This window comes from Chrysemys picta, chromosome 2, assembly GCF_011386835.1.
Source record: "Chrysemys picta bellii isolate R12L10 chromosome 2, ASM1138683v2, whole genome shotgun sequence".
In the NCBI taxonomy this organism is placed as follows: Eukaryota; Metazoa; Chordata; order Testudines; family Emydidae; genus Chrysemys; species Chrysemys picta.
The window spans coordinates 171402111-171422751 of record NC_088792.1 but is presented as its reverse complement, the minus strand read 5'-3'; the positions used below and the strand labels follow the sequence as shown (position 1 = coordinate 171422751).

Below are 20641 nucleotides of genomic sequence, written 5' to 3'. Positions count from 1 at the left end.
TCATGCATGAGAGCCAAAAAGTGAAACAGACTATGTACAAAAGTAAAGCTGACTCATCCAAGCAAAATGTAAGTGTAAAATGTAAATAGAAAGCATTAATGTGAAAAGTCCATTAGTTTTTTCAAATATTTCAAGTATTAAAATCCATGGTGTTATTCATAACACAGGAATTTTTTTTTCAAATGAATGACTTAATTCAACTATGGCCTTTCCCAATAAATAAGTATTGTGGAGTAAAAGAATAAGGCAGCTAAATCCATACTTTCTATTTATTTGAACTTGGTCACATTAGATAGGCGATGAATTCTGCTTTAAGAAGTAAGGAATCACAGGATTGTGAATTTTCGGAGACAGTTTCTTAACCTTATAATGTTACTGTGTTCTGTTTATCTAAAGAATTCTGTAATGCATCAATCAGCGTGGCATTTAGGCACAGAGGTATTCACAGTGCTTTGAAAATGGGTACTATGAATGAGTACTATGTAAGTGATGTTATTAATACTAAATAGCAAATGTAGAAATTACTAATGTGATCTCCTAACTGAACTATCATTTATCTCTCACTGATGACCAGAAAAGCTTTGAATTAATGCATACATACCAAGTTAGGTCCAGATCCTACAAACATTGAATTCAATGGGACCACTTATGTGTATAACGGTTCGCAGAATTAGGATTTTATTTCCTAACCCCCCACCCTCCCCCATGGTGTTCATGAAAGAGAAGAGCTCAGATTATGTAGAAAATAAAGCTTCCCAATCAGCAGAGAAGTATTAAAAAAACCCTGAAGGGTTCAAGAGAAACTCTTTGCAGCTGGTGGCTGCATAAACATTCCTTCTACATACTCTGTAGAACAACAAATGGCATTTAACCTCAGAGGGGGCCATTTGCCTCATCCCCTTCAGACAGAGAATGAGAACAATATTCATGGCCCTATCGAAAAGGAGGGAAGATAGGAGGACGTGGGGGGATATGGTGGTCTCATGAAAGGGTGATGGATTCTCAGGATCCTATCTGAACCACTGTGGTTGTCAAGTGTGCCAAAGGTGAAAGTCTGGATTCTAGTGGCTGGGAGGGGCAAGTGTACCAGAAAAAATTTGCACACTGTATATGTGACTTTGCTTCTAGTTAAAAATAATCCAAGTTAAAACAAACTAAATAATACAATTTAAAATCCTAGTTTGTATGTGAAAAACAAAACAAAACAACTCCCCCCCCCAAGGGGTGAATTTAGATATTAAAGATCCGGTTCTCTGGATAAGTCAGCAGATGTTCATGATTTTTTTTTGCTGGAAAAAAAGTATATGGCAGGAAACCCCATGGAAATGAGAACAAAACAACATAAATGTGATCTACAACTGTAAATCCAGTTAAACAACATATGTCTGAGAACAATTTCCATATTAATGGACCAGATATGAAAAAGACATACAATAAATGAGAACAAAATAACATAAATGTGATCTACAACTGTAAATCCAGTTAAACAACATATGTCTGAGAACAATTTCCATATTAATGGACCAGATATGAAAAAGACATACAATAAAATCCAGTGAAACCAGATTACTAAAATTGTCATTGCACATGATCTTAAATAATTCCACAATAAGCATGCACTCTGATTAGGAAAAAGAAAATAAGAGCATTATATTAGAAAATAGCGAAATTGTTAAGTGTGCAGAATAAGTAAATAATATCCTTGATAAGTGTTTGAAATAATATTGAAAAGGTGGTGGTTGTTGGGGTGGTTTTTTTTTCGTGGTTTTTTTTTTTTTTTTTTAGTATTTCACAAAGTGTTGCATTTAGATGGATTTCTTCTTCAGTGTCATTGCTTGTTACATGGTTTTAGAACCAGATTTACATTGCCTGTCTGTCTAGTGAGGAGCATTTCTTTTAAACAGATTTTGTTCACACTTGGTTACTGAAGGGGAACTTTTCTCCCCATCTTCTCCTTTAATTAAGCAACAGAGAAAATATTAAGATGAAAGCTGTGTCAGACAACAGGATCAACAAACATGACAAAAGCCACATTTAAAAAACACCCACAATTTTCAGAGCCAAAATTATTTTGTCTCTGCACCAACAAGCAAGTTAAATAAATAATATCCAGCTGGATATTAATGCTATTAAGTTCCCCCCATAGGAATCTAAAGGAAAAATGTATTTAAAAGTATGATAAGGAAGTCTTTCGGGGCCTCTTGCAATACTGGAACTTTTTGAAGACTAATGTGTAGCCCTCATAAAAATATAAAAACAAAGAACCCTGACTTCAACTTATAAGTTGGATAGCAAGTTTTAATTAACCTTGAAATACATGACTGACTTTAGTAACAATAAAATCAATGAATCTTGATTCAGTCGATATTTACAGCAACTTTCACTGAACTTACTAGCTCTTTTTACAGCTTTCCAAATAAGAGCAATTACACCCATACACTCACTCTCTCTCCCCACCCCACTCTCTATTTTAAAGAGTGAATAACTAGGCCACACTACTTTGTGGTGTTCCTTCATGGAGTTATCATAGTCTACAAATGTGATGGTAAACCAGATGATGTCACTGTAATACCAAACCCAGAAAGGGTATCTACATCCTGACTGCTTCCAAGGCAGACACTGCACATACTTGCAAGTAAAATGTTGTTGTGCAATAACTGCAGCACACTAATGAACTCAAACCCAGAATTACTTCATCCCATAGTTTCACAACATACAGTTTAATTTTCCTTTAAGTGCAACTGTGATGTTCTTCTTGAAATGACGAGACATCCCTATAAGAGATAGAAGGCTAAATAAAATAATGAGCTGTTAGTTATTGGTTTGCTAGTTTCTTGACAATCTTTTGGCTGCATTACTTGGATTCACTAGCAAGATCAAAACTGTTGCCAGTTCTTTAGTAACACTGGCATGGCCACTAACTGGATTGGAAAGGAAAGGTAGCATCTGCCCGCTGTTACCAATAGCTGAAATCAAGCTATTTCACAATTTTGCAAGTTGCTATTACACCAATCTAGTTCTAAACATTTTTATTAAGAATTGCCTGGCCTGTGGGGAGAATCTTGCCACTAAGCTGGCTAACACGAAGATGAACTGTAATACTATATGCTGCAAATTTTTAACATGAAACTTTAAGAGTTTAAAGAAAAATATATACTATTTGTATTGTAAACTCATTTCCCAGTTGACGAGCATATTCAATAGCATCGTTTTATGAACAAGTCAACTAATTAACAGTTTCTTTTTTCTTAAACATGCATGAAAAAAAGAATACAAGATGAAGAAGACACAAATTATCTCAGAAAAATGCAATATTGGAACACAAAAGGTACTGTTATGCAACTCATGCATTAGATTGTAGTAAGAACAATGAAGCAGGCATGTGCTCAGTGAAATTACATTCTTTTTAAAGTTAGGATGCTAGCATTTAACTGAGGCCATGCCAGGTACAAAGGGCAGCAATGGTGTCATTTTTTGTCTCATATGCCCGATGGCTACGATTTTCATTGGAAGTCATTGGGACTTTGTAAAAGATCTGCTCTGGGAATTATTTTGGGGAAGTTCTCTGGCCTGTGTAATACAGGAGGTAAGATTAGATGATCACAATGGTCCCTCTTCTGGCCGTGGTAGTTTTTAAAAAAAATCTGCTTTAGGCCCTTTTGAAAATCCCACCCAATATGTTCAGAGTCCTGAAGAAGCTAAAGGAAAACGAAGGAAAAGATGCCTTTATTTTAGTTTAAGATAAAATCCTGTCCTTCCTTACCTGAGCCACGGTGGGAGAGAGAGACAGAATGACACTCAGGTTCCAGAGCCCTCCGACAAGGGCAGGATAAAACTGCGTAGGGAGATAGTGCATCTTACTGCTGCTGTGAAAAGCAGCAGCATATGCTTCCTCCAGCCAGTTCTTTCCACACTGCACTGGGGACTTGTCCATCCCCCTAAATGGCTGACCATGCCCACTGGAGGCTACGGTGCACCAAACACACAGGGTGGCAGCGTCCCCTGGTACCATGAATCCATCCTGCTCTCCTGCCTTTTGGTGGAAGGAGAATCTCTGTACTCTCTTACCCCCCTTCAGCATCCCAGAACTCACAAAGATTTAACACAGAGAAGGGGATGGAGGTGGAAATCATGCTCTTGAAGAACACACATGACTCAAGTTACATCTAGCAGTTGGCCGGGCTCTCAATGGTGGGTGCATGTAATTGTGCAGATATAATTTGTGCACACAGATACCATGATTATGAAGAAAAATGGGTATCTGTACGTACAAATGGTTAATTAGATGAATAGCTGACCATGGTCCTGATTCAGCAAAATACTGAAGTATGTGCTTAAAATTAAGCACGTGAATAATCCTTTCTTTACTGAAACTACACATTCGTTCTTTAAAAATGGGCGTTTTTCACCTATTAGGGCAAGACTAACATAGGATAAATACAGTGAGTTTAACTTCCTTAGAAGTGTAATACTTGCCCTTGCCTTTCCTTACTTATGTATTCAGATTGTTAAAATGCACCTTCCTCTGTTCTAAGTATAGACAGGAAAATAAGTTCAAATGTAATCCCCTCCCACCCGCAAAAATAATTCAAGCAAACAATAAAGAGTAGATTCTACTTTAATCTAGTAATAATCTAACCCAACAAGATTATCAATATCACCTGGATTAAGAACACTTGCTCCTAAAGAGAGCCTACCTTTCTGAACCTCTCTCGTCTCAAAAGCCTGGGAAGAGATGCATTGCACGCATCGGCTCTATTCGTCCAAGGTTAGAATCTAATTCCAGATTCAAATGCTGAATAATGAACATAAGCTGCAAGTAGCTCCTTCACATCTAAACCAGTAACCTGTCAAGTACTGATCTTCAGTTATATCTGAAGATCACAAGAGTCTAATTTTTATTTCACTGAGTTGTAATTTTAAACTTCTGCGTATTTTGTCATGTTGTGGACATCACTATCAGCAGCCAGTCAGAGCCTAAGAATGCAAGAGACCATTTAGTTGAATTTCAGTCCTTTGTAAGCATCTATGAAATATGATCGGTGAGGCAGAAACATTTTTAGTACAGTTGGCAATGTATTCACAGGTGGCAGTGTGGGAAAAATAGGTTTAATGTACAATATGTACTTTAAAATAAAATACGTTGTGGTAACAAAGAGGTTACAAAATGCTTAAAATACACCCATAATTAAGAGTACGAGACTGCCACAAATTGATAGTCTGTCCCATTGTTTAGATTTTCAGACATTTCAAGATGGCATAGGGTTTTTGCCTAAAGATAGTCTTTTCACCAAAAATATTACATGCATCAGTCTATATACAGAAAGAATCACACATTTAAGGGTCACAACCATCTGATTTTAGACTAGAATTGTGTTTTCTTACTACAGCCTGATGGGAATTTTTAGTGATTTAGCTCAACACAAGATAGAAAATTTTCCATTTCCAAACATCAAACAGAAGATCTACCCCCTGGGTTCTCTTTCCAGCTATGTCCCGACTGGTTGTTTGACCTTGGACAAGTCACTTTGCCCCTCTGTGCCTCTGTTTTCCTCCCAACCTTTGTTTTTTCTTGTTTATTTAGACTGAAAGCAGGTTGTGGCAGGGACTGTGTGTTACTATGTGTTTATATGATGCCTAGCACAATGGGGCACTAATTCTGACTGAGACCAGCAGCACTACATATAATCAAAAATGAATAAAGGAGATATAGGTGCCAGCTGCAGAGTTTGGAACTTGCCCAAAATGTGGAGATGCTGGGATCTGGGGTTTTACTTGGAGCCCAACTGTGTTTTCAATGAGATACTTCAAATGTCCTTCATGTAAACATGTGATACACGAGGGCAGCACTTTACTAGGCTCTTGTAAAATCTGACCATATGCTATTGGGCATGTTCAGAAGTGACATTTGATTACTTCAGACTTTTCAATTTTTTAAATTAATCCTTCAACCTCAAACGAGAGATTATTTTTCATGGAGGAACAGTTTCATGCTCTGTTTGAAGTTTTCTTCTACAGCTGTTTTCAAGATAACAGTGAATCAAAAAGCCTTATTTTTTTCCCCATCTCCTGTAATTCAAATGGTTCAATGCATTTTCCTTCAGCCTCTTTCTCTCTCTCTCTCATGCATTCACATTCAAATCACTTCTGGGCTGAGACCAAGCATAGAACATTTCAGTTCCAGTAGAGAGTTAGTTATTTCAGAAAGATAGGAGTGAGAGAGAATGGAATTACAATGGAACTTTGTACCATATTTAACCTTAGCTATTTTTTTTTAAAAAACAGAAACAGTTGACATTTGTACCAGAGATACCAGAATTCCCTTTAGACTTAGAATATGTGATAACTGTAGTGGACTGTATAATATCTCTTGGTAAATGCTGAGTATTTAATAGCGACTACTGTGTAATGTTTGCAGCCAAGAAAGCCGTAATATGAACACTGAGGTAACTGATTTGCATTGTACTGCATTGCCAAATAGGCATTTCCATTTTTTTTTTAATTTGATAGTCTACTCAGCTTTCTGATTAGTTAAAATAGGTATTTGTGGAGATTGTGATAAACTTTGGGAGGATTAGTCATTTTGTTTTAGAGAGTATGGCAGAGTGAAATTATTTGGGAGGCTAATGGGATAACCTGTTGTTGGTGGCTGGTTGCTGTTGCAGATGAAGTCCCTTTTATTGGATATCTGGCCACAGTAGCTGTGGCTCTTTGATGGCCACATTAAAATGACTGAAAGTGTATAGGAACAAAGTTGTGTCCTAGGAATAGGATGGCTATGGGGGAATTCAGTTGCTCACTCCTTGGGCCGATGAGAAGTGGAGACAAGGCTGAAATGTGTTAAATTCTGGAAATGTCTGAGGGTCCTGAGAAATCCCAACTCCTGCGATACTGCCAGAGTTGCCAAAAGTTCTTAAGGCCCTGGTAAGAGGAGAATACCTGTGCTGCAATGCACTCCAGCCTGGCCCCCCATGCCAGGAACTGTGAGTAGAGGCTTGTGTAGAGACTTTATATCAGCTTTACAATGGCCAAGGATTCTCCCCTCCCAGGGGATACCCTCAGGGGTGAGGAGGAGGAGGGGGGCAGAGCAGAGCAGTGAAAAAATGTAGCATAACTGAGGATCAAGCCCACAAAATTTTGTGCTACTGTACTTCAGTAACAATTAGTATCATGAAGATGAAAAGTACTATGCAATTACTAATCGTTATTATTTAATATTCCCAGAGCTGCATCGACATAAGAGTGTCCATCCTGGGTCAGACTAAAGGTCCATCTAGCCCAGTATCCTGTCTTCCCCCAGTGGCCAATGCCAGGTGCCCCAGAGGGAATGAACAGAACTGGTAATCATCAAGTGATTCATCCCTGTCGCCCATTCCCAGCTTCTGGCAAACAGAAGCTAGGGACACCATCCCTGCCCATCCTGGCTAATAGCCATTGATGGACCTATCCTCCATGAATTTATCTAGTTCTTTTTTGAACCCTGTTATAGTCTTGGCAAAAAGTTCTACAGGTTGACTGTGCGGTGTGTGAAAAAATACTTCATTTTGTTTTAAACCTGCTTCTTATTAATTTCATTTGGTGACCCCTAATTCTTGTGTTATAAGGAGTAAATAACACTTCCTTATTTACTTTCTCCACACCAGTCATGATTTTATAGACCTCTATCATATGCCCCCTTAGTCATCTCTTTTCCAAGCTGAAAAGTCCCAGTCTTATTAATCGCTCCTCATACAGAAGCCGTTCCATATCCCTAATAATTTCTGTTGCCCTTTTCTGAACCTTTTCCACTTCCAATATATCTTTTCTTGAGATGTGGTGACCACAACTGCACACAGTATTCAAGATGTGGGCATACTATGGATTTATATAGAGGCAACATGATATTTTCTGTCTTATTATCTATCCCTTTCTTAATGATTCTGTTTGCCGTTTTGCTTAATTTATGTTGAGGCACATACAAGGAAGATGACAAAGCAACAATACATTTCCTGTGCCCCACTGAAATATACAAATTTGAGAGGACTTCTTGCTAACACACAGCAAGCTGGAGTCTTTTCTTGTCACCTGGAGGCTAGTAGATAACTACTGTAATCAAAATGAGTAAGATGTCATTGAATATTTGCCGTTTATGGTAAATTGACATATTAAAGTAGATTAATTTATGAAATATACTAACCCCTATTTTTCTCTCTCATTATCAGGTAACCTTCACTGTGTGTGCTTGTGCTTCCTTGCACGCCCCCGCCCCCTTTTCTTCTTTATATTTCTATTTATAAAAACAATAAAAACTATTTAAACATATGGGAAAAATACAAAAAGAAAAGTCAGTGAATGTCTAACTGAAAAGGGCAAAATTAGTAAATGAATTATTTACATTTTCAAACTTTAGAAGGGAATTACGAACAATGGTGAGGGGCTAAAACAATTAAAGGTTACAAAAAGTGAAAGTAGTTGACAGCATGTCCATTTTTGGTATTATTTAGTATTAGCGCTTAAGATCAGAAAATCCCAACTCTGGGATGTCAAGTGGCTAAAACAAAACATTCTACCACTTATAACAGTTCAAATATATTTTTTTAAATATCTACTTTAAAAAAAAAAAAGGGTTCCTCCTTCTGAGGAGTGTTTCTACAAAACAATTTTGTGCCTAGAAGCATTTTCCCAGTGCTGGTTATTTATTTATTTTTAAATTCAAGTATGAACTCTAATATTAAAACGTACCTACTGCATTTTATACAACGGAAAGTAAAAAAAGGGAAAGTATGCTAAAACTGGAAAACCCTTCAGTACAGTGACTACCTCATTTTATTACTAATTCTGTGGGATATTATAACAAATTTGACAATGTTACTAAATTGTTTTGTTAGGTCATAGCTCTGCCTCCCTCTAATACTCTACCCTTGCTTTTACTATTATTGTATTTATTAGGTGATTTCATGCCTTGCGACACGAGGCAACATTTTGTCAAAGGTTTTCTTATATGTTATATGTTATCCTCCACTTTCCATCTTCCACCAGGTGGTATCCGGTGAAGGGCTTGTCTAGGAATACCGTTTTTTGATATCCATACAATATGTCCAAAATAATTCAGCCCTCTTTTTCTAGTCTGTTGATCAATCCTTTCTCACATCTCAACATTGGCTACTTTGTCCCACCAGTGGACACTGAGTATTCTTCACAAGCATTTCTGATGGAATGTGTTAAGTTTCCTGTTGTGGAATAGCATTTGCCAAGCTTCAGAAGCATATAGCAATGTGGTAATCACAATGACATTGCATAACTTTACCTTGGTTCTTACGTGAATCTCCTTATTTTTCCACATATTTGCCAGTCTAGAAAAAGCTCTACTTGCCTTCCTAATTCTTGCTTCCATCTTGTTATGGAGTTGCCTATCAGCATTTCTTGTCGTTTCAAGATATGTGAACTCATTAACCATGCTGTATTCATTGCATTCACACCATTGTTGCTGACACCTCTTTCAATGATCATGACTTTCATTTTCTTTTGGTTGATTCTTAATCCTACTTTGGCAGCCTCATCTTTGACACAGATAGTGGTCTTTTTCATGCATTGTCATCTGGATCCAATAGAACAATGTTAAACAATGTCAGTTGCAAAGCTGAGATCTTTAAATTTTTCTCTACTCCACTTAACTCTTCTACCTTCCTTTGATGTTGCTTTTCGCATCCCATAATCTATCACAATGCAGAAAAGGAGGACGGTAAGATTCAGTCCTGCCACATTCCAGTGACAATATCAAACCAATCAGTCTCTCCACGTTCTGTCCTTCATAGCATTTTGAACCTTCATACAGCATCTTGGCCAGTGACACTGTTTTTCGAGGAAGCCCCTATGAATGCAGTTGAAACCTTTGATGAATCTATGAAATTCAAGACTAGTCCCTCTCTGGTAAGCAAGCCCTTTCTCAATCCATTGTCTCAGGGTGAAGATGTGATCTACACACAATCTTTTCGGTCTAAAGTCTTCTTGGTCAGTACACAGTTTTTCATCAGTTCAACAATACATAACACTTTCCTGGGTACAGAAAGTAGTGCTATTGTTTGCCGGATATCACACACGAGTTATGCTTTTCTTCCAATTCTTTCTCCCAAACCATATTAAAGTTTATGTAGTGTTGTTGTAGCCATGTCAGTCCCAGGATACTAGAGAGACAAGGTGGGTGAGGTAATATCTTTTATTGGACCAACTTCTGTTGGTGAGGGAGACACGCTTTCAAGCTACACAGAGTTCTTCCTCAGTTCTGGGAAAGGAATTTTCATTTCAAACAGAAAAATCTGATAACTTCATTGTTCTATGCAGTGTTGTTGTAGCCATGTCCTGGGACTGACAAGGCTACAATACCACTGCATACCACAATGGAAGATATTGAATTTTGCCATTTTTTAGCCGCTTAATTGTTTTCTCCATTTCTGCTTTTGAAATTTCTAGCAATGAAATATTTAATTCTTCACCTTCTTTGCATCCATTAATTGGAGTTGTTAGCTCTGGTTGATGGAGTACTTCATTGAAATGTTCTTGCCATTGTTGTTGTTTTTTTTCTGCTGCCATTGTCAACAATCTTCCATCTTTTGTTTTTACAATACCACTGTGACTGAACCATTATGACAATTGTTTACACATCTGAAACAGTTTCTTGGAGTCACCTCTCAGGCCTGGTCCACACTAACCCCCCACTTCGAACTAAGACATGCAACTTCAGCTACGTGAATAACGTAGCTGAAGACAAAGTACCTTAGTTCGAACTTACCACGGGTCCAGACGCGGCAGGCAGGCTCCCCCGTCAACTCTGCATACTCCTCTCGCAGAGCAGGAGTACCGGCGTCGACGGCGAGCACTTCCAGGATCGATCCGGGATCGATTTATCACGTCTAGACAAGACACGATAAATCGAACCCAGAAGATCGATTGCTTACCGCCGGACCCAGAGGTAAGTATAAACCTACCCTCAGTGATGCTTCTTCGGCTTCTGTCACTCTTTTGTCAATCATTCTCTTATCTTTCCGACATAACTTCTTTACCTCTTTGTCTTTCTCTACATACCCCTGTTGCAATGTGCATTGTCTTTCTTGTCCTGTCACCCGTGTTTGCCTTTTTTTCCAGACTTTTCTTTCCTCAATCAATTTCCATGTGCATGGATATATTCACTTTTTTCCTTAATCATCTTGATCCAAGTGAATTTGTGCCAGCCTTCTAGCAAACATTTCTAACAAGCACATTGTTCTTCTATATCATCATTTATTATGCACCACTTTTGAAATCCATTTGAGAGCTGGATTTAAAAACCCCCACTGATTCCCAGGTCAGACAATTTCTTCACATCAAATACCATCTCTCTTTTCTTATTGGTTTGTCTTTTTAGTTTTATACTAACTGTTCTGATGACAAGATAACAGTCACTCTCTACATCAGCACTTGTAATAAATCATGTAAACCACAGCGATCTTTTCCACCATCTGCTGATGACAATGTTATCGAGTTGTTTCTTGGTAATACCACCATGTTTGTTTGTGTTTGCCCCCCGACACATACTTTATACGTACTGCACAGCTTCATTAATCATTCACTGGTGTCCATCTGCCCCATGCAATGCTCATACCCAAAGCTGTCATTACTGACTTGGACCTTCATAACCAGAACCGCCATTATAAGCATGCACCCAATTTGTCTTCTTGTAGAATATGTCTTTTGCTTGCTTTTAGCTGGTTGCTGGCTGAGGTGCCACTAAACTAGTGCCACAATATCATCCTCATTATCTATGGAAATACATTAGATATAAAAGCCCTCACTCTCTCCTTCATTGCACTTTATGTAGTTATTTCCATGTGTGCAAAACAAGTGTAAAATGCCACTAAATCATAATGGTTGAATTTTACATACTGTTTGCAGAGGTATAAATGACTGCACAAGATGCAAGACAGTAGAGAATGAGGCCTCAGATGTTATTGACATTTCAAGAAACTTTGCTATGATTCAATATACTAATGAAGCAAAAAGATTGCTGCAGATTAGATACGTACTGTGACTGCATCGGGCATCACTGATACCATAAAAATGGAATGAGCTATTTTATATTTTTCAAAGTCTTAGTCTTTCACAAAACTTTAAAATAATGTTTTGGTTTGACATTTCACTGAGTAGTTCATAGTCTGCATATTATATGTTTCAAAAGTATCACAAGAATATCATAATATACTCCTGGAAATGTTAAGAACAACAATAGAAGGCTTTGCTAACAGATTATATCATATTTTGTAGATTGTGTTGGAGTTTATCATTCCTATCTTAAGTTGCATAGTGAAAAAAAATCTAAATCAATAAGAGGAAATAGTAGAAACTATAATCCATTAATTCTTGTCAATGCTGAATGAGACACAAGGGAATGCATGATTTAATGACATGAAGATGCCTCTAATAAGATAACAGTTTGCTCAAGGAGAGATATGGATTGTAAGCACAGCTGTTCCAAAAATCTAAACCCACAGGCAAGAAATTACTGATTTTTGTTGTTGTTGCAATAGTTATATCCATAAGCAGTTAGATAAAATAGTGCTAGACCCCTTAGGAATACCTAAAATATATAAGCAAAGAATATGAGCTAGAGAATCTTCAGATGATGAACAGATTCCCATAAATAATTATGGCAAATATGTGATTTTATCTGGAACCATTCAACACACAGGCCTTTCTTCTTCTAAGACCTGGTATCCCAATTCAGGATAGATTATAGGCAAAACTAGATTCAGACCTTGCAAACATTTACACGTGTTCCTAATTTTGAATATATGAGTAGTTCCACTGAAGTCAATGGGAATACTCACATGCGTAAACTTAAGCACACATATAAGTGTTTTCAGGATCAGGCCTTTAGTTTGGAAGTTTCAGGTTACTGTAGTTACTTGTAAAGTTTTTTTCTCCCCTAATGAAACCAACTCATACTTTGCCATGACTGTGTATCTGTGATGGAGGGACTCCTTGGGAAGTCACCTGCTGTGCTGAGATACCACTGAGTCTACCTGTTCTGCCAGCACGGGCCTCCTTTTACCCATCTTGCTGAGCCAGGCTCTTAAAACCTACTCTGACACACACACACACACACACACACACACACACACACACAGAGGCAGGGCCACATCCAGCTGCAGATCAGCTCTGAGAAGACTCAGCTTGAGGGACTTGCTCCAGTACTCAGATGTCCACCGCCCTTGGAGTACAAACCCAAAGATATATTATATTTGCCTCTTCCCTCAATGTGGAAGAGGGTATGCACAATTTCTCGGCCACCCCAGTTAGAAATCACATCAACTGGGTTGTATTATAAACCAGAAATAAATTTATGAACTATAACAGGTGTATTTTAAGTAGTTAAGGAGGAGATAGAACAAGGCAGATTACTAAGAAAATAAAACAGCATGGAAACTAAGCTTAATTCACTAAAGAAACTGGTTACATGCAAGTTCTCACCCTAAATGTGGTTCTAATAATCTTCTTCACAGGCCAGACGCCCTTCCAACCTGGGCCCAGTTCTTTTCCCCTGTTCAGTATTAGTTGTTTCCAGCTGTCATCTCGCAGGGGAGAACTGATGACCTGGATTACCTCACTCTCCACCCTTAAATAGGATTTGCATAAGGCGGGAGTCCTTTGTTTCCTAGTTTGAGCCCCGCTTTCCTCACAGTGGAAAGTTACAAGAAGTCCCAGGTAAAGTTTTAATGTCAGGTGACAAGACCACCTGACTCTGTAGAGCTCTTGTAACCATCCTTCACAGGCTGACCCACAAGTTCACAGGAAGATTAAGCTCTTTTATAGTCCATTGTCCTTGTTGATGGGCCATCCACCCGGTCTGGCTTTTAAATTGTTGTACCTGAAGTGTTGGCAGCGGGCATCACCCAAAGTAGCGTAGTTGAAATACAGATACATAGTCAATATTCCTAATTTCAGATACAGAAATGATACATGCCTACAAAAAGGATAATCACATTCAGTAAATCATAACCTTTCCAATGATATCTCACATGAGCCATCTTGTATAAAGTATATCTTAGTTATGTCATTCATATCAAACATATTTTCATAAAGAATATCGAATGACACATCACAGTATCCTTGTCCAGTAGAGGCCAAGTACTAGAAAAGCAAAGATGATAAAAGTCAAGATTAAGATGAACAGTTAGCAACATGACAGAAAAGCGCAATGACATGGGTGTGGGCTAATGGTCAGAGCAGGGAGTCAAAACCAAAGACTGCATCAGGTACGAAGACAAAGGTCAGAATCAGAAATGGAGTCAGGAGTTGGGGATAATGTCAGGTCCCAGGCCAGGCATCAGACAGTGTCGGGGACCTGGAGTAAGGCAGGACAGCATGAACTGGGAGTAGACGGGGGTCTGGGATAGGAAGACAGGAACCAGGAGCAGTTAGGAATGCAGGGCTCAGGAGTCAGGTAAGCAGGAAGGGTCTATAGCCGCAGCTATGGATTTTGCTAGATGCTCGGACAACTTCCTCTTGTTACTTCCTGGTTCATATAGTACTTCTTAGCCAATCAGGGGGATGGATGTTTCCAGAATTGGGAGCTTTCAGGGCAGAGCCCTCTGCAAGTTAGCCCTTTCCTGGACCCCTCCCTAGTTCCTCAGGTGAGCTGCTGGATGGCAATCATAGCCTGAGTGCTGCCTAGGGCCCTGTGGGACCTGGGCTTGGGGCCTGTGATCCCTCACAAGAAGCTGAACAGCAACTGCGCATATTATGATTTGTTCTATCCAGTAACAGCTTCTTGAGCAGTAAAACTAACCAGATTCATGTTTTTTAAAAATATTTTATTCAGATACTACCTTGTTAGGGCCCATACATGCACCTGGACAGGTAGGTCAATAGACAGTGTCTGATAATCTTCTATTAATATAGTCACTGTTCCTACAAAGCAGTCTGTGCAGTCAGACCCTTATGCTCACATATAGTCTTATTGAAGTATGACTCTCTGCTATTGTAAGAATGCACTTCCACAGATCACTTCTCAGGATCAGGCCCATAATAAGGAGAATGAGCCAGTAAGAATTTATGTCTTCAGGCCAATGTATGCTCGCTCTGTTGAAACATGCAAACTAAAAATACATGAAGTCATCTTGGCTGCTAAATGACACACAACTGTCTGAAGCAACTACTTTTACACTGGCTATAGTGCCTTGCCATTCAATACTATTATGACCCAATGTGCCTTCTCCTCCCTGTGCACCAAGGAGCCATTTAGAAATGAGTAACAAAACTTCTTCATTAATATTTGCTACCCACAGGCTTGAAAGAACACCTCTCATTGGCCTACCTTTGTTGAAACATATACATTACACGCTGAAACCTAGCTAAAGCAAACACTCATGGGGCAGATAAAAACTGACTGCTTAGTAAAACCAAATACTGACTGGCTCCACTTATGCAGAAGACAGGAGGGAGCCTTCCAGTTTGTCTCCCCAGTTGGAGAAACAGATGGAAAGGGGAAATGTTAAAGACAATGGCCAGCTCTTCTTATGGCAGCCTCAGTAGAGGCAGCTGCCATATTGTAGGGCTTCCTATTAGCTATCAGCATACTACTACTGCCTTCTTAGGATACACAGGCGAAAGAGGCATGGAGAAGGTAATCAAAACCACTAGTACAAAGACATCCAAAGTAAGCATTACAGTATGTCAAATATATGAAACAAATCACAAATAAAATAAATAAAAGTGAATACAATGGCTAAGATTACCCCCACTCTTTTCAATTTCATGATTTCTTTTCTTTTCCTCTCCTCTTTTTCTTTTAATCTGACTACAAGTACTTTGACAAATGCAGCCTGCAATCTAACACCAAGCAGTTTCCTTCACGGCTGAGAGATGCACAGAAAAGAGCAGTTGTATCCTTTCCCTCTGGCTATACAACAGTTGTGTGATGGCAACTACTTCACCTAGACTGATGTCAGAGAAACATGTTTCCCTAATGAATGATCTAGAAAATGATGCCCTAGGTGGAGTAATAATATTTATATAATATTTATAATTTAACTATTTAATAATTCACTTAGTTTTTAAATGCAAAACATGTTTTGATAAACATTTTTCTTAGTTATAGAGCACACTTAATGTAGTTTTATTTAATAGAAAAAAATCCTGTGTTTGTGAATTTTTAATTGAATTTGAATTTTCATCCAAACATAGCTTGACACAAATTGGAAATAAAAATGAACCATCTAGTATCTAATAAATGTGTCATTTGGCATTTTTAACATAAAAAAAAAAAAGGAAAGTTTAAGGATCTGAATAAATGTAAATTAAACTACATAACTGTTTAAATAAATATATAAAGATATAGTGTATACTCTGGTTAGCAAAAAGAAGTACCAAATTTAGTGTTCAGACTATATTTAGTTTCAAATTAACACTGGATAGAAACCAATAAGAATCAACCTTTTCTTTAGGAAAATAATTAAAGTACGAATTCAATACACAATTAAAATTGATGTTTTAAATCTCTGATTTACAATCAATCCACCTGATTACCTGAGTATTTTTTAACGAAGAGTTCCTTTCACACACCATTCCAGAAGAAAGTCAAAAGTCAAAATGGCTGCTTGCTCAGTGCTGGTTTATGATGAGCTGAGTGGCTAAAATTAGAGCCACAAGACGTTCCTCTCTGGGACATGAGATTTCCTGGGGAAGTCCTGCTTTCTCAGGGAAGGAGGGCGGTCGGAAGAAATGCTGTGAGCGATATTGCTGCTGACTGCCTTAGTGGCACCTCTATGTAGCCAGGATATAAACTCCTAATGAACATAAAGTCTGGGAGTCTTTAAACGAATGCAGGATCTCATCAGTTTTGTCTGAGAACAAAAAACGACCACGAAAAAGTAAGTCCTCAGTAGTTTGCTGCACATCCAGAGCTATGTCAGAATTCTGCAACCATGAAGCCCTCCTCAGGGAGGCAGCTGGAGCCATAACTCTGGCCAAAGTATCTGCCATGTCCAAAGCTGACTGCAACCAAGTTTTGGCCACAATACAACTCTCCAAAATGAACGCCTTAAATTCTTCCCTGGAGGTTTCTGGCAGCTTATCCATGAATTTGGATACAGTGTCCCATTGGACAAAAGTCATATATGTATAGCAGTACCTACTTGTTCACGATGTGCATCTGTAAAGATGAAGTGTTATGAATTTTTCTCTCCACCAAATCTAGCCTCTTTGATTTCTTGTCCTTAGATGTGGACATATACCTCCCTTTCTGTGATCTGTCATTTTCTGCAGTTACCATGAGAGAGTTAGGAGCTGAGTGGGAATAGAAGCACTCAAAGAACATAACATTTCTCAGACTGATTCGCAGTGGGAAGCAATGAAGCTGGAGTGTTCCATAGGGACTTCACAGGCTCAAAGGGATCTTCATTTATCAGGAGAGCCACCTCCCCGGAGCTGATGACAGCGGAATATCCAAAACTTACACGTGTTCTCCTGTACAAACTCAGTGGGGATGCTCAAGGCGGAGGCCATAAACTTCAGAAGGTCTTGATATGCCTTAAAATCTTCAGCCACAGGAGAAGCAGAGGCCCGTACTCCAGTAATGATGAAGAAGCAGGATGTGGTTCTAATGGCGGCTCTTACAAGGGAACCAGCTCTTGTACAAGAGCATCAGGCTGAACCAGCTCAGGAGGGATGACATCAGCCTCTGAAATGGAGGCAACCAGTACCAGTGAGCTTACCTTGGACTGCGTTAAAGAGTGGGATTTCATGGACTGAGGGATATCCAAAGAGTTTCAAGGAGGCCAGTGGGAATACAGATAGATCCCCAGTCAGTACTGAGCTAGCAGCTCCTTTCCCTACTGTAGGAGCAGTGCCTGTCAGGTACCAACAGCGATCCAGAGACAGTCTAAAATGCTTTCAAAAGCAGTGCTGGGGGTGGGGGGAAGTGGAGGAAGATGCCCCTAAACCAGATCCCAAGGAACCCTGGAAGTCCTCATATGACAGTTAGTGCCGACACCAATGTCGCTGTTACTAGACTCAATGGATGCCCCACATCCGGTACCAGAGTTGATAGTAGAGACACCCACTGGTCAAGATGCAGTACCGAGGAGCAGTGAGATGGACCAGCTGCATTCCACATGCCAGCGGAACCACAGTGCCATCAGCAATCCTCTTAGGAGAGGAAGAGGAATCTCCTTGAATCCTGGAATGGTCTCAGTTCATCTTCTGGGCTCTCTTTCTCAGAGGATCAGGGAAAGGCAAATGACCCTTCTTCCCCTTAGAGGAGGCACCAGTCCTCGAACCCAGAGCAATGTCATTTGATGACACCAAAGGAGACTGTGGGGCCGATCAATCAGTGGAGTCCCCCAGTGCCAAAGTGAGCTTAATGGCCTGCTCCAAGAGGTGCTGCTTTCAGGCACAAGCCCCTCACTACCTGCATTCTTCTCTTGAATGACTTGTAGAGGAAGCACCTTTCTTTAATGTGCCCTTCTCCCAGATGCAACAAATACCTCAGGTGGGAGTCACTGTTGGGAAGAGCCACCCCACACGGTGAACAATGCTTAAACTTTGGCGAGGGCACCACTTTTAGAGGAGCTAACTACCTAACTAAAACTAAACAAAATGGTACTATTTAACCACAGTAACAAACTGACAACTATATACAACCAGAAATCTCAGAAGACTGATACTGAAAGTGTGAGGTAAAACACCACACAGAACGAACTAACCCTAGCCATAGGCGATAAGAAGGAACTGTGGGGTTCGGGGGGGGGGGGGGGGGGTGTCCATATCGAAGCCACCCTTAGATATCCAGGGAAGGGGCTAGGTCTACAGACACTGTGGATACTGCTAGGAAAAGTTCTCCAGCTTTAGTGCGCTGGGCGCACACACACAAGTGAAATACTCGTCTGAAACCACTGAAAGAATTAATTTGAATTTACTTTTCATTATAAACATGCTGCAAGAAAAGGTTTCTGAAGTGAGAAGCTACTTTCATGTGTTAATTCAGCTTTCATTTACAGTGCACAGTTAAAGCTCTACTCGTTTACGATTACTGGACATTCACCAGTATAAGATGAGAGGGAATTAAACTAATTGTGGTTTATAACTTACACTTAAAACAAATATTAATTGTTTATGATGCACTGGAAAGGGTTTATTAAATGGAACATAAGATCATTTGTATTCTGTTCCCTGGCATTGCTATCAAGGCTAACTGGAATCAAATGGAAAGGCATTTTAAAGCTATGTGTTAGGACCTTCACAGAAAATACTGCAGCTGGTTTACAATCTATATATTGCCATGCACACCAGCATAAATATATCTTATGAATTTAGAAATACTACTATTCCTATCCCTTATAGTATTTGTGTGCAAATGCAATGCCCAAGTGCTTGAAACTGTGTCTGTTAAGTGCAATTGCCTACCCTAAAGAAAACCTTCCCCTTAAAATGTCTGTTTTAGGCTTTAGAGTTTCCATACCCATCAGGATAAATAAGAAAGTTTACAGATGTTGTTTCAATCTGTGTAGGACACTATTACATTGGGTCATATGAAGAGCACTACTTCCTATACCAAAAGGGCTAGAAATGGAAATTTAAGTTTGAAAATGAAAACTTGCACTGTGCAGACTCAATCTATCACAGGGGCCAGCTAAATACATCAAGCAGGCAAAGAGTTTGACATCCCTGCTTCAGAACACTGGTAAATTTAAATTAAACCTGTGGATATACTGCTCCATTTTTCCTGTTCAGATGTACAATAGGGTGGCAATAGAGTTTTTCAAAGATTTTCTAACCTCTCCTGGGACTCTCATGATTGAAGAGAATGCCATTCACAGCAAAGAGATTGTAGGCCTCCCTGAAGTTCACCACAATCCAGTAGGCATACAGTTTGGCTGCTCCTACAAAAATAATTTAAATATTACATATACAATCACACCCATAGACAGTGAGAGAAATGCATTTCTTTATAGAAAGATGAACTAGAGTATGATTAATTCTCGCAGTGTGTCATATTTCACCATAAAAAAAAGCCAGCCCAATAAACAGCAACTGAATGAGAAAACACTCCTCTCTGTAAAGCCATAGTCCCGGCTAGGAAGTGTTAAGGCACCTTTCACTTGTTTTCCTATGCACACTCAAGCATAGCACTTTTTTTTTTTACAATATAATTAACACAGTCAGAGCGTGTGAAATATGCCACGGTGGTGACCTCTGCTAATAAAAAAAATTACTTTGGGGGAATAAAAGAAAATCTGGTGCCTTAACACTTCAATTGATTTGAAACTTTATCACTATAGTCTTCTATGCACATTGCTTTAATAAGTGTTTCAAGTTAGTTCATGAGAGAAGTGAGCTCTTGGGAAATTTTCATTTAGGCAACAAAAAAAATGAAACCTTATCACTTCAGTGCTATCTTACACCTCTTCACTAAGAAGGAATCACCCCTCCCTCTCACCCATTTAAAGAGTTCTCCGCTCCAGATCTGAATGAACAAGGTTTTGTGAAGTGAGATGGTAATTTCCAACCCTCAGGCAATGGCAGCAAAGACTTTTTATTTAGTAATTTATAAAGGTATGCTTCTGAACATGTCTAGTCACTTTTGTTCTATCTTTATTTTAATCTCATACCCAAATGACTTCAGCCCTGA

General features: G+C 39.0%; 1 protein-coding gene across 1 annotated transcript in view; it reads right to left on the bottom strand.

Moving 5' to 3' along the window:
- The window catches only part of GMDS (GDP-mannose 4,6-dehydratase), a 534521-nt gene that overhangs the window by 294723 nt on the left and 219157 nt on the right, over positions 1-20641 (bottom strand). The window contains exon 6 of the mRNA XM_005307071.5: positions 19788-19892. Coding sequence (XP_005307128.1) covers positions 19788-19892 — 105 coding nt within the window. The remainder of the gene's footprint in view (positions 1-19787; positions 19893-20641) is intronic.